The sequence below is a fragment of the Populus trichocarpa genome, chromosome 18, assembly GCF_000002775.5.
Source record: "Populus trichocarpa isolate Nisqually-1 chromosome 18, P.trichocarpa_v4.1, whole genome shotgun sequence".
Classification (NCBI taxonomy): domain Eukaryota; kingdom Viridiplantae; phylum Streptophyta; class Magnoliopsida; order Malpighiales; family Salicaceae; genus Populus; species Populus trichocarpa.
Window position 1 is genome coordinate 11,350,952 of NC_037302.2, and position 14,147 is coordinate 11,365,098.

General features: G+C 33.6%; 1 protein-coding gene across 3 annotated transcripts; it reads right to left on the minus strand.

The window, feature by feature from the left end:
• Positions 1-800: 800 nt before the first annotated feature.
• LOC7461586 (uncharacterized) lies at positions 801-6,796 on the minus strand. 3 transcript variants are annotated; one of them, XM_024590082.2, is made up of 6 exons: positions 6,399-6,796; positions 5,624-5,738; positions 4,494-5,156; positions 4,155-4,254; positions 2,703-2,766; positions 801-1,173 (listed from the first exon to the last, which is right to left on the minus strand). In XM_024590082.2, the coding sequence occupies exons 1-5, from the start codon at positions 6,479-6,481 to the stop codon at positions 2,741-2,743; spliced, it is 987 nt and encodes a 328-aa protein (XP_024445850.1). In that variant the 5' UTR covers positions 6,482-6,796; the 3' UTR covers positions 801-1,173; positions 2,703-2,740. The 3 variants fall into 3 exon arrangements, with proteins under 3 accessions (XP_024445850.1, XP_024445849.1, XP_052304996.1); XM_024590081.2 differs by having other exon boundaries at positions 4,155-4,266; positions 6,399-6,793; XM_052449036.1 differs by lacking the exons at positions 801-1,173; positions 2,703-2,766 and having other exon boundaries at positions 3,765-4,266; positions 6,399-6,792.
• Positions 6,797-14,147: the final 7,351 nt, after the last annotated feature.

A 14,147-nucleotide genomic window follows, 5' to 3' on the forward strand; every position in this document is an offset into this window, starting at 1 on the left:
AGAGAGAGTAGTGAGGGTCTTGGTGGATCTATTATTAATGGACAACGCATTTTTGGAGTTCATTCATGAAAACACATTTAGGTCTCTGATTCGCCTTTCGCAAACTATCGGTTTCAAGTTGACTTAATGCTTGCATGACCTATATGCATAAATACATGCACGCAGAAGTCTTACAAACTCTAATTGCTGATCGACTTTATGCAGCAGAGCTGCTCTCATTGTTAGGACCTTCCATAGTCTTTCCAGTTCTCCTGTAATCATGACTGCAAATGTTTCTAGCCATAACCAAGTCCTCTTGCCTTCATCTTGTTCTAGGGAAAAGATGCTTTTTGATGGTTTTGGTGAACAAATTTTGATTACAATAATAAAGGTAATTTCTTAAATAGTGATGCTAAGTTGTTAAACATTATTTTCCTGCAAGTAGAGGGAGCTTCATCTGGGGCCATATAGTTGGATAAATTATCTACCACCTGTTTCTTATCAGGGGTAGAAATTTAGAAAGAAAATAAGCAGTCGCTCCATATGTTCCCTATTCAAGCAGAGTGACAGTAGACCTCACTGGCAGATGCAAAACATTCAAAGAGTGATGGTGTTGTTTTTTTGAAAATGACAGTGATGCAGGTTACTATATTCCATTTCTAGATTATCATAGCGTCGCCATTGCTGCTTCATTCCACGTTTTGCACTGTTTTGGAGTTAGAATCCCACATGAAGAAATCACTTGACCTGAAACAGTCTAGATATGATCCGCACTTCAGCGGTTCGGCCTAGAGTGTTGAGTAGTAGTTACTCAGTACAGATTATTAGTGGATATAGAGCACATGGCATTTTTACAAACTATAAAATGGTTAGGGTTGCTACATCAAGAGTCATGTTTGGTCCCTCGACAATGTCATGATTGGCAATCCTCCCGTTGTAAATTCAGTTTACATATAATTTGGATTTGTGCGAACTACCAAATATTCTTAGGAGCACACTTGAGACTACATGAGTACATGCACATTTTCTATGGCTATGGAATCTAAAATAACACTCCAACCTGCTGCTGCTACTCGTGTTTCGTAGAGGTAGATTTGCCTGGCCCTGAATTTCAAAAACAACATCGAAGATATTGACAACTGTTATCTTCCTCCTTGCTGCTTACTTTCTACACTCTAGAAAGAAATTCAGTACCTGCACACAAAACATGAATCCTTCCAATTATGCCATTCATAGGAAAGGGAATTATCAGTGTTGTGGTATAACCATTTCATAATGGGAAATCTCTGTTAGATGTGAATTTAATTGAAATGTCTCACTCAAATGTTATGCCATCACATTCCGACAACAGGAAGAAAACAAATGACTGCAGATTATGAAAGAGGAGGTTTAAGTCTCTTTCAACATCTGACAATTAAACTAATTAACATCTGGACCGTACTTTTTCATTTTTTTTCTTTTTAAAAAAGCTTCAAATTATTAGTTTTTTTTTTGTGTTTTTAATTATTTTGATATGCCGATATCAAAAATAAATTATTATTTTTTTGATGTATTTTTGAACGAAAAACACATCGCACTAGAATCTCAGTCAACTGCACAAGATTCACATTCACAGACAATATCAAATACTATTACGAAGTGTTTTGGGGAAATACCAACACTTAAAGACTATCTCCAACCTCCCCCTAAGAACCCCATTTTGATTGGACCAATTCTCAGGACTCAACACTGCACTTCGATTGGACTTTAAGCTAGGCAAGGCAACGGACTTCTATTTTTATATATATTTATTAAAGAACAATAGAATTGGAGTTGACTGGGAAGCCCTAATAGCAGTTCCAAATAAACGCTATAGGAATTTACTTAAAATCATTATCCGCGTTCATAAATAGCTTGATGTCGCGAAGTCATTCCTAAGCATCTGTATGAAGGGATGACTAGCCCATTGTAGCAGCCCACAACAATGAAAACTTGTTGCCCTAAGCCACATGAATAATACTGATAAATCCATGACTCTGAGAGACACTGGTTTCTACTGCATGTCTAAAAGCAAAATGGGGCCACCAACTCTTTCCCAACAAGTTCTCAATAAATTGCTCTACTGTTCCTCAATTTGAAACTTTTGTTTTGCTATAGAAATAGACTTTTATAAGCATGAACAGATCTTATGCTATACAAGTTTGGGAAGAGGATAGATCTTATGCTATACAAGTTTCAAGGGGAGAGATAGTAGCTGCAAAAGATTCATGTTCCGGGGGTACAAGAATTACAATATGCCCCCTATATCAAAAGACTTTTGTGTAAAGCAATGTCAATGGCAGCACATTTTAGCTCTTTACCTAATATGGGTTAGTTGGAGCCTACAAAAGCATGAAATTGAGTGCAAAAACACAGAAGCATCAAGACTTCCGATTTTGTTTGCATAAATGATCATCACAAATTTCGGAGTGGAATATGGGTCAAGATGACAAGTCGCTGAAAAAAAGGGGACCAAAATTCCTTGTAACAATTGTCTTATTTCCGAAATAAGAACTGCAAGTAAACATTCAAAGAACATTCAAAGTGTTTCATGGTAAGGTGTCATCATTTTCTCTCAGAGTTGGCATTGTGGAATATTATTATCATCCGCCAACAAGTAAATGCCATTACATCAGTTTTATATTTTCATTATAATCTCATAAGACGAGTTCATAGGCCATTACTATAACAAGCAATAGAATTACCTTTCACCTCAGCAATGAGCAGTGAAAACCACCTCTTCTCAAGCTGAATAAACTAGAAAAGGCACTGCAGAGAGAGTAAAATTAATAAACTTGATCGGTTTAATGTTTAACAAGGACTCGAGTATGGGCAATAAAAAAAAATAAAAATGATTTGCAACAGTTCTCTCTATCATAAAAAGACAGGCACACAAATTTCCAAGCTATTTCCTTCACAAATAGAAGAATGGCTAAACCCCAAGTAACAAAATAAGGGAGGGACAAGTGATTCAGTGATCCATATCAATCAAAGGATGTTTTTTTTACACCTAAATGCATGAATTGCAGGTGTTTCTATGATGTTCTGTTCTCTTTTCCTTTTTGCTTTTTAATAAAAGAGGCGGCTATGATGATAACATCTCATTCAATTTTGCTTCATGTCTTGCACCTAGATGCCTTTCAAACTCAGTTATTTAAAATGCTCCCTTGAGCAAAAATAAATATTCCACAAGACCAAAATCTCGTCCACAGACACATGTAAAGTAGGAAATGTCAAAATGGTAATAGTCAGGGTTTCCATGCAAAGTAAATACTTCCAAAGTAGGTTCTTTTATAGAGCTAAAATAATGTAAAAATGACAAATGAGCTAGCAAAGTTGACAGAATAATCAGATATTTCACACTGATCAAAGAAAGAAATTCCTTATCATGTGCGGGGACCAAATTGATGAGAAAGAGCTCCTACTATCTAAAAGATTGAATGCTTGTCTGACAGAAGATGAGCTTCAGAAATTTTGGATTTGACAATGCTGGTTAAGAAATTACATAGAAGTAGACACATTCCAATGAGATGTTAAAAAGGGTACATCTTAGATGTTGGATATCATATTTCACAGCAAGGACTTTCAAGCTTAACCTTGTAACTTGAAATGCATTTTCAATAAGATAATCCAAACAATTAAAGGAATTCTGCCATAAAATGATGGCATGAGGACAAGGTTGTTGGTAGTTGCTTGATCAATTAAGACATGGTATCGTTATAGAATTGTCTGTAAGCATTTGTTGATCTAATAGCCATACAGCATGCTGTGCATAAATTGCTTTTTGATATGCTAAATATCCAAACATAACCAACAAATGATAGTTCCAAGGAGCTCATGATTTTAAATTAATGGAACCAAATCTTCTGAGAAAGCTAAAAGTAAAAATGAAATATCTGCTTAGTTCAATATGACATCATTAAGCCAGTAAATTGTCTTTAACTACTTAGCTTCCTTGTGTACATACTTGTTCAGCTGTGTCCATTATACCAGATCATTCCCATATGTTGATCAGTGGGCTCAAATTAAGTGTCCAATACCAACTGCTGGCTTTGTGCTTTGACCAGAGAGTAGGAGGGGAGAACAAAGGGAGTGATGGCTGACAATCAATTTTCAACAAAAAGAGTGCATGGAGTTCAAAAGAATCAAGAGCTTACCAATTAAGAAAATGCTGAGCATTAAAGCAAGAGTAAGTTGGATGGAACAGCTGAACTGCAGGTGCAGTGGAGGTTGCAATTGCCTTTGGAGACCACCAGCCTGACCAAAGAGCTGCCAAAGGTTAAAATTTTATAAGATCTCCTGGAAAGCTACCAAAACATGATGATTTGCAACCATAGAAAACTACAGATCTTGACAATTGTACAGGTATTGATCTATTTAGGTTGACAACAACATGAGAGATCATCCTTGCCCTTTTTCTTTTTTACTAAAGGGTCATCTTTATTTCAGACAGATAACATCCATTTTCACATCCCATAAGCACATAACTATTTTACCTTATTGAACAAAGTAATCGATCCCTTTGCCTGAGAATGTTCTCCACACCTTTGCTTCCAGAAGAAAGGTTTGTACCCTTTTTCTTTAGGAGTGGCCTCAACACTTGACATCACTTTATCCCTTTGTCCATCGTCCTGAGCAATCACAATTTTCAAAGCACCAAAATTTGGTGAACTCCATGTTCTCCTTGAGCCAATTGTTTTATCAACTTGACAGATTATGTCATTCCTCATTCCAAGATTTTCTTTCTCTTCTATATCTATAATATGTTCATTTTTCTTATTAGTAATGAATTCATTTTCATCCGAAGTACCTCTACTACAGTTGGCACTCGAGTTATGGTCCAAATTTCTTCTCTTATGATGGTTCTCCCCAAGAGAACCTTTCATGGGAGATTTAAGTGTGGTGCAATCATCTTTCACAATCTGCGGAATTTGGACAGTTCCAGATAGAAACATCGCTAAATCATCGCATTCTTCTTTATCCAGATTCACCCATCGAAGAGGTTGCTTTCCTTCCCCACTAAAAGCTTCCCTTAGTGCCGCTTCAACACGAGATATTTGACTTTCAATAGCTGCAACAAATTGTTTATGCCTAGATGCTGTGATATCATCAGAACGATGTCCATGGCTCAACCAAACAGCCCTCTCAAACTCTTCCAACTGTTTTAGAGTTCATAGATCAATGATACAAGAAAAAAAGAGAGGAAAAAGAAGAGAACTATTTGCAAAAAATAAAATAAAATGAGCCAACTATAAGAATTGAAAGCACAACCTATAATGATTTCTTTATGCTCAGATTGGTTGGCTAGAGAGTGCAGTAAAAGGGGGAAAATATTTTGATTAATACTGATGATAAGTGAAATTTAGCAAAAAGCATAATATCCTTATAAGCAAGGGATTCAAAGTTGGATGAGTTGGCGTTCGCTTTTCAATTGTCAGAAATGTAAAAAATAGAAAACATAGAATTGACAATAGTATTTCCTTCACCTGATGTTTCTTACAGACCAATCAAGTGAAGTTCACAAACAGAAACTATAAGCAACGTTCAATAAACTGGTAAGCAGTTTAAAGAAATGAATTTAGGGACACATGTAAAAAAATTAAAGATTCAAGATGTGAAATTATACCTGCCACTTGGCAGTTCCTAAAGCAGTTTGGAGCTCTCTGGATAGTTCATCCAAATCCTCTGGTTCTGACCCCTCTCTCTTCTCTCTTGTCCACACTCTATATGCTGACTCCATTCTGCCAAACACAAAAACAACCAATAAAAACCTCAAATTTCAATTCACTAAAAGTCTATGAATTACTATCAAATTTGTAGCACAAGAATAACTTGCTGATTTCCTAGAATATACAGCTCCCTGCCTTCAACAGAAAACCCGTATAATTGTCAAGTTTGCAGCACGAGAATTACACAAAGTAGATTTCATGATCCTGGAAGATCAACTATTACCAAGACAGGCAGATATAGTCATGCACTGCTAAACAAACCACACATTTCCTTCTTACTTCATATCATCAGGACCTGAAAATAAAAAAGCTAATGCACAAGTCCTCGTATTTTATGCCAAACTTTAAATTGAAGAACCTGACATCATAACACATGTACAAACACACTCCATCAATTAAGCAGAAATTCCAACCAGAAAACAAACCCAAGATCCACTAGACAAACCTTTTAAAACAAAGCAATAAATACACGTCTTGAAAACCTCACAAGCAAAACATATCATAAACATCAGTGTGCAGCATGCAAAACCCAATTCAAGAAAATTCAGTCACACCCAAATCATAACGAAACCCCATAAAAATGGAGAAATCAAACAAGCCCAGCTGCCAAATTCTTGTACCGAACTGCATACAGAATGTAAAGCATGAATTGAAGAGAAATGCAAAACGTACGCATCAGCAGATTCCTGAACCTCCTCTGCAGCAGAAAAGAAAGCATCTTTTTGCCATAGATCGAAACTGTTTGCTACCATCATCTTCTTCACTTCAAATTCAACAAAAAAACAAAAGCAATTCCAAATCCTTTCAACCACAAATAAAAAAACCAGAAATCAACAAATATGCTTTGTTTTTTCTTTTCTGTTTTTGCTTGGACAGATAATGCTTTCCTTTCGCTTCCTCTCTCTCTTCTGGCTTCTCTCCTCTCTTCCGTGCTAAGAATGAGAGAGAGAGAAAGCAAACAGAAGGAATGAGAGAGAGAGTTTGCTTAAACGTCTCTTTCTTTCACCTGTTCTCTTCTCTCTCTTTTAAAGTTTTTTTTTTTTTTAAAAAAAAAACAAATGCCTCCATTTCTTCCTGGGCGTGCGTGCTCGTGCTCTGCTTTATAAACGACTAAGCTATTATTTAATTTATTTTTATTATTTTTCCCCTCTCATTTTACTCGTTTCTATTAAAAAACTGGAATAAATGTAAGTGGTTCTATCTTCTCTTTACAGTTTCTTTCTTTTTTCTTCATAAAATAGATACTCCTGTTTTTATTTATTTATAATTGATATTAATATTTTCTTTACACGTTTTAGAGGCATTAAATTTTATTTTTATCCAAAATTAAACTTCATAAATACTAATATCATTTAAATATCTTATTTTTCATTAGTAAGTTATAACATTATAAGTTAACTAGATTTGAATTTTAAAAATAAATCAAATGCTAATTTTTTTAATTAGAACGTGTAATTATTTCATCTAATTAATTGTTTGTTGTTTATAATACTTGTTATTGCTTGTCCGTCTACCCATTTAAAGAGTTTTTTTAATTATTTGATCGGTTGAAGAATTTTGCTAGTATTTATAATTATAATAACTTTTATTTTTTAATGTGTTTTAAAAATATATTCCATTTGAAAAGGTATTTTTTTTATAATTTTAATATGTTATTATTAAAAATAAAAAAATATTTTGATATATCTTTCTCAAGAAAACAATGTAATAACCAAGACACTTCGTTGGCGGGCTCTGTTTGGAGATAAGGTATTTTTATTTTTATTTTGTATTTTTTATTTTTATTGTTGTTTGCAGCAATAAAATAAGAAGATTTAAAAGAAATGGAAGAACGGCGGTAATGGAAAGGACAGGGAAGAGGGAGGCGGTGGTGGGCTGCCCATTAGCTACAAGCCAGTGCATTCTTTGTCATAGGCCAGCCTAAACTTGCTCATGTGGATTAATATTCTCTCTTTATTTATTCTTTTGGCTACAACCTCTACTTTAATCACATTAACAATCTGTCAATCCCTAATTTCAAGGGATATAAACGACGCGATAGGAATTGTTAATTATGGTTAGTGAAACAAGTAATAATATTAATGAGAAACAGGGAAGATATAAAAAATATTATTTTTAATAAAAAAACACTTTTATAAAAACAATTGAATTTATTTATTTATTTTGTTATAAAATCCAAAGAAAAGAGTAAATATTTGGTCTAGAAAAGATGAGCAGAGGCCCCTATGTTGGCAGCTGGTCGTCTTCGTTTGTTCCTGTTTTTATTCCCTTATGGGATGATCTGTCGGCATATGCCTAACTACTGCTAAATTAAGCATGATTTGAGGTGGCAGTGCTCTCTATTTCTTGATTTTGTCGGTTGCTAATTTAACTTGAGGAAAATTCTTTATTTTATTTTATTTATTTAAATCATTGTTCAGATCATCTCTTATAACTTTTCTGTAAAATATCTTTTAATGACCAATGAATTAATAACGATGGTGATTGTGGAGTAGTGGTGTAAACAACGATGCTAGGAGGTGATGACGACGGAGATAATGGTAAAAATTATGGAATAATATTGTGAATTGATTAATATTTATTTAATATTTTATAAATTTTAACGAGTTTAAAATATTTTTTAATAAATAAATTGAATTTAAAAGTTAATTATCAAATATTTTACATTGATTAATTTTGTTTTTGTAAATTATTATACAAGAAACAAAAACAAACACAGGTAAAAATATATTTTTTATAAAACATTTTACACATAATCATAAAAGTAGTAGTAATCTTTTTCTAATTTTTTTGAACATGAATAAAAGCGTGCTTGTGAGCGTGGTTCAATTATATTTTTTTTTAATTTTGATTTTTTATTTTAAATTAATTTTTTAAATATTTTTTTATCATTTTAATGTGCTGTTGTCAAAAATAAATTTTTAAAAATAAAAAATATTATTTTAATACATTTAAAAAAAACAATTTAAAAGATTATCTCATCCCAAACACTCCCAAACACAATTCAACATGCTCAGGATCAAATTGAGAGAGATTTAATTTTTCTATGTAAAAGTAGTCTTAAAATAATATCAGCCACGCATCTAAATGCAAAGAATGAACACAAGCCCTCTCTAAGACCACAGAACGCAAACAGTACATAAAGGTTGTGTGCACTATCAATGGTGTGGAGAAAAAAAGAATAAAACGCCACAACCAAAATCAGATGACCAGATTCCATGCTTCACGCCCCCATTAAATCATTAATTATACCAAAAAAAAAACAAAATGTGATTGATTGAGATATCAGACACGAAAGGCCATTGAACCTTGAGCTCTTATAATACTACAAGATCCATGCGTCATGATCAGTATGGCATAAAAACCTTTCAGTATTATTTAAAACGGAAACAGCTTGCTCCATGAAAGCCGTTCTGAGCTAAATGCTGATCAGGGAATTCTTTACCTGTTGACAAGAACTGTGTCGCCAAGACTTTCCATCACGCTACTAAAGGCTGACTGGAGGTCTTCGAGAGCTTCTTCTTCGTTCTCCAAGTTTGATACCTCCTAATTTTACAAGTAAATTTAAAAGATCGATGAAACAAATATCAACGTCAAGCAGAGTTAAAGACAAATATATTCAAAGTCGAGCCAATTTAGGAAACACGCACAAACCAACATATAAAACATGAACTGCACAGAAATAAAATTACAATGGTCTTGTTGTGTGAGGCAGGATTACAAGCTCTAAGTAGATGATCAAGTAACAAGACATAATAGAATGTATTTAATAGCTCATTAAAACTTAAAAGGAGTCTAACCAAGCCCAATGCGGGCTTGGTTAGATTTGGGTTGACCATGATCAAACCAAGCCTAAAAAGAGTCAAACCAAGTCTAAATGTAGGCTTGGTTGGGTTCGGTTTAACCAGGGTCAAAATAAACCCCATATTATGCTCTGTTAGACCGTGGTTAAACCGACCCCAAATGAGTCAAACCAAGCTCATGAGCTTAACTTAAAACTGTGTTAGATCTTTTTTTTTTTCTTCTTTTTTCCAACTTGTATCATCATATACCCCTAGATAATTTTTTAACATTTTGTTAAAAATTTAAATTGCACATATCGTATTATAATGTGAGTGATGAATTTTCTATACCTAATAACACATGCCAAGTCATGGTCCACTTTGAACAAAATAATGCTTGACACGCGAGTCTGCAAAAGTTGTTATCGTGTAATTGTTGATGGGTAGACACTTCACTTGTGAGATGGACTCGTATAATTGAGAGTATCAACGAGCATTTGTCTTGACATGTCAATAATGTACATTACTCGTGTAGGGCTCAACAATGAAAAATGGAGAAAGAAGGACCAGAGACATTGCTATATGATCAATCCTCAAACATTCCTAAATAAGCTATTTGGTTCTTGTTTCCAGTATGAGATTTCTACTTCGGAAAACCAGGTGAGGATCACTTCTTCTCTTGCTTTTTGCTTCTTATTTGCAATATGTCAAAGAACATGAATTGTTTGCTTAAGGGTAATTTTGGTAAATGAGATTCTTAGATCAACAAAAATAGCAGATCTAGTCTTTCCCAAGCTGCTAATAATATTAGTGGAGTTGGGTCTTTCCAAGATAATGGGAGGCATCCATCTTTCAGATGTCAAATAATCCAAACCATCTAAACTAATAACTCACATGTCAGTACAATTACCTTCACTGATATTATTAGAATAAATATAACAATGACAATAGGGTACAATGCTAGGGCTCCTTTCTCTCATGAGAGGATAAGTAGAGCACTTGATGTACCTAATAGGGAGTTGGAGATAACTACTCTTTTATGTATATTTAAATTCAGATATTCATTACCTTTGTATGGCTTCGTCAAAGAGGTGTTTGAGTATTACAACTTATGTGTGAGTCAGTTGCATCTAAATGGGTAAATGTCACCAGCATCTTTTGATAAATATGTAAAACTTATGGGTTAAGTTTTTATTATAGAACTATTTAGGTATTGTTTTACTTTATCAGGTTCTTCGAAAGGTAGAAAAGAGGTGACTTGGTTTTACACTTATACTAGAAGATGGAACTAAAACCCTTGAATGATATTTTTAAATGCAAATCCTTGTCATTAAAAAGATGGAGATACGAGAAGGTAGTGGTTAACTATAGGGGATCGACAACCTCCCTAGATAATGTATAAGGGCATTTCTTAGTTTGGAATATGGCTATTAAAGATAACATCGCTCCTTAAACCCATATGAGATAGAAGTACTTTTGTTAACTGAAAGGTTATCTTTAAAGAAAAAAAAAGATTATATGGTATGAATACTAACTTGTTTTTTTTATCTTTTTCATGTTTTTTTTACTCTCGTACTCATATCTTTCATGCAACCTTATAGATGGCCCATGAAAATCAAGGAAGAGTATAGCTCAAAATCTCTTTCAAATAGTTCTACATCATCATCAAAGAATGCTTATTTGCTTGATGTAGGACATTGTAATATTGATGCTAGTTCTGGTTTCGTGTCATTTTCTCCTACCATGGTAAGAAACTAGCTTACTCCATGATAAACTATGATTATTGAGAGAGAGCAGTTATGACCTTTATATTCAGTGAAAACCCTCAGCTTTGGATCACCAGGGTAGAGCCAAACATGTTTTTACTAGGATGTCCTAGTTTCCTTGGGATATAGAGAAGTTTGATAGAGGTGATTTGTCTACCCAAATTAGAAACCAAGTGATGAATATCTTTATGGTAAAAACATAATCCTACTTTCCCTGTGATCCTCTATATCTGCTCCAATATTGACATATGATTTTTTTTCTTTAGAATTTTCAAGTCCAATCAAATATTTTGAGGACATGGAAGGAATAAATGAATCGAATATATAGTTTGTTAAATGCCTAGAGTGAGATTAATGTTTCGAAGGCGAGTTAGAGCAAAGCTCAAGAGAAAATCAAAACCTTAAAGACCTCTTATAACCTAACGCGTTAGAAAAGATATCAATTTAATGTAGATCTTAATTCCATCCGTGTACTGGAAATTGAGTATAAAAGAGTGGTGGACGAATGCAATGGTAAGATTGCAAAATTAGAGAAGACTATTGAAGATAAATATAATGCACTAATTGATGCTCAACATAAGTTTGATGAGACTTGAGGTGAATGTGAACATTAGATGTTAGAATATGAATGTTTGTACTCCCCGGGAAAAATACTGATGCATTTACAACTGCTTATCTTGGTTACACTGTGTATAATACCTTTTTGGGAGATTAACTAATTGACCAAAAAGAGAACCTTTATTTCTAGAATAAGTTTAGGAACCTTAATGTTGATTTCTCTTATACATTTAAGGAGGTTTCTAATTTTAATGCCCAACATCCTCACAAAGATCAAGCTGCCTCCCAAAGCCAATACCTGTCTGAATCTCCTACTGATAAGTGAAAATGACCACTTTGAATTTCTTGCATTTGAATCTTTTAGAGCATTACTAACTTTTTTTTTCACAGTCGCTTGTAACATGTATTTCCATATAATGATCTTTTTTTCATCAATAAAACAAATTGAACTTTTTCACTTTCATCACTTGTTTATAATCTTAGAAGGCAAATAATTGAGACAAATAACCTAAAGAGAAATGACTCATTGGGCTCGGTTTGACCACTTGAAGATGTACTTCAGTTAAATTCTCCTGTGTTGTCTATAAGTCTCCAGAATCTCCAATCAAATGTATCCCTAAAGTTTATGTCTCCTATATAAAATTTAATGAAGTGTTATTCTTCATTTTTCTCCTAGTTATTTCTCTAAGTTAATCCCCATTATAAAGGTGAAATTATCTCCAATGTGTCTCCATGTTATTTTTTACTAAGTTGATAATATGTTTAAATTTTTTTCATACTTCAGTTTTCTCCGATTAAGATTCAACTAACTCTTTAGAGCCCAATTTTCTCCAGTTTAGGTTTGGTCCGACCGAGCCCAAACTAGGCCCAATAATGGGCTCGGTTGATCGAACCTAGCTTGGGTTTGATCCAACCAAACCCAAGTGAGCCCAGCCTTGGCTCGATTGACTAAACCCAGTTTAGGTTCGGTTTGGTCAAGCCTAAGTTTTGGCTTCGGTTTTACCATTGTGTTTGGTCCAACCAAGCCCAGATAGGGCCCCGCCTTGGGCTCGACCAATTAAGCCCAATGAGTCATTTATCTTCGGGTTATTTGTCTCTGACTCTCCATTATTTTCCTCCCGGGATTATAAACAAGTAATAAAAATGAAGAAATCCAACCTATTTTATCAATGAAAAGAAGATCATTACATGAAAATACATATTACAAGCCATTGTAAAAAAAGTCAATCATGCTCTTAGAGATTTAGAGGCGAGAAATTTAAAGAGGTCATCTTCACTCATCAGTGAGATAATTGAATAGGTACTGGCCTTGAGAGCAATTTGAGCTCTATGAGGATGTTGGGCCTCAAAATCATAAACCTCTTTAAATGTATGAGAGAAACTTGTTGACCTTTAAAGTCACACATTTATGATTTTATATATTTTGATGATAACAATAAAATAAAAAATGGATTAATAATATTATTGGTTAACAATAAGCTTTAAACATGTTTTATACAAAAAAAAAACATATCAACAAGCATGATAAATCTCATGAAGAAATCAATCAGGAAGTCCAAGAAGAAAACAAATTGAAGATTTAGATTAAGTATTTATTTTAGTGCTTATATGTAAATCTTTATATCTTAATTGATAACACAATTAAATAAATTTTTATATCTTATTTGATCACACAATTAAAATGATTTTACACACTTTACTCTGCATGCATTAAAAATAAAAAAGAAGACATGCACTTTCTCTAATAAAAAGAGAAAAGAAGGAAGAAAAAAAAAAAATGACCACTGGTGACAAACTGACAATCATCCGTCATCACATGCCAAACTAGGTGGAAGAGAATGCAATGACACTTCCAAAGACACGTCGAAAGGCAAGGTTTAGTCATCGAGTGGTGTCACACACGCCGCCCAAATGACGCAGATGGCACCCACGTGCCAGCGTGTATTGACCACGCGCCACCTGCTTTTAGGAATAAAAAATTAAAAATTCAACATAAAAATACCAAAACACCCCTCGTTACTCTGGAAATTACAAATAAACTCGTGTGAAATAACAAAAACATCTCTAAATGTATATCTTTCTTTTTTTGGGTCTTTTCTAAAGGCAAATATGTGTTTTAATTGTAGCCTAATAAAGGAAAAACTGAAAAACCCTTGATCAACAACTATATATATATTTTTTACTTTACCTTAATAGCAAATAAGTATTTTTACTGTTTTAAAATTTGTGAAAAGATGAAAAACTTTTAGATAACAGTTCTAAATTTTATTAACGCCAGAGGTAAAAACATAATTTTACTGTGAAAAAGTTTTTAA

Excerpts from the sequence above, each read along its gene's own strand:
- LOC7461586 (XM_052449036.1), bottom strand. The coding sequence starts at position 6,481 with ATGATGGTAGCAAACAGTTTCGATCTATGGCAAAAAGATGCTTTCTTT. Across the intron at positions 5,739-6,398 it reads GTTCAGGAATCTGCTGATGC|AATGGAGTCAGCATATAGAG; the intron begins GTACGTTTTGCA and ends TGTGTTTGGCAG. Across the intron at positions 5,157-5,623 it reads TAGGAACTGCCAAGTGGCAG|TTGGAAGAGTTTGAGAGGGC; the intron begins GTATAATTTCAC and ends ACTCTAAAACAG.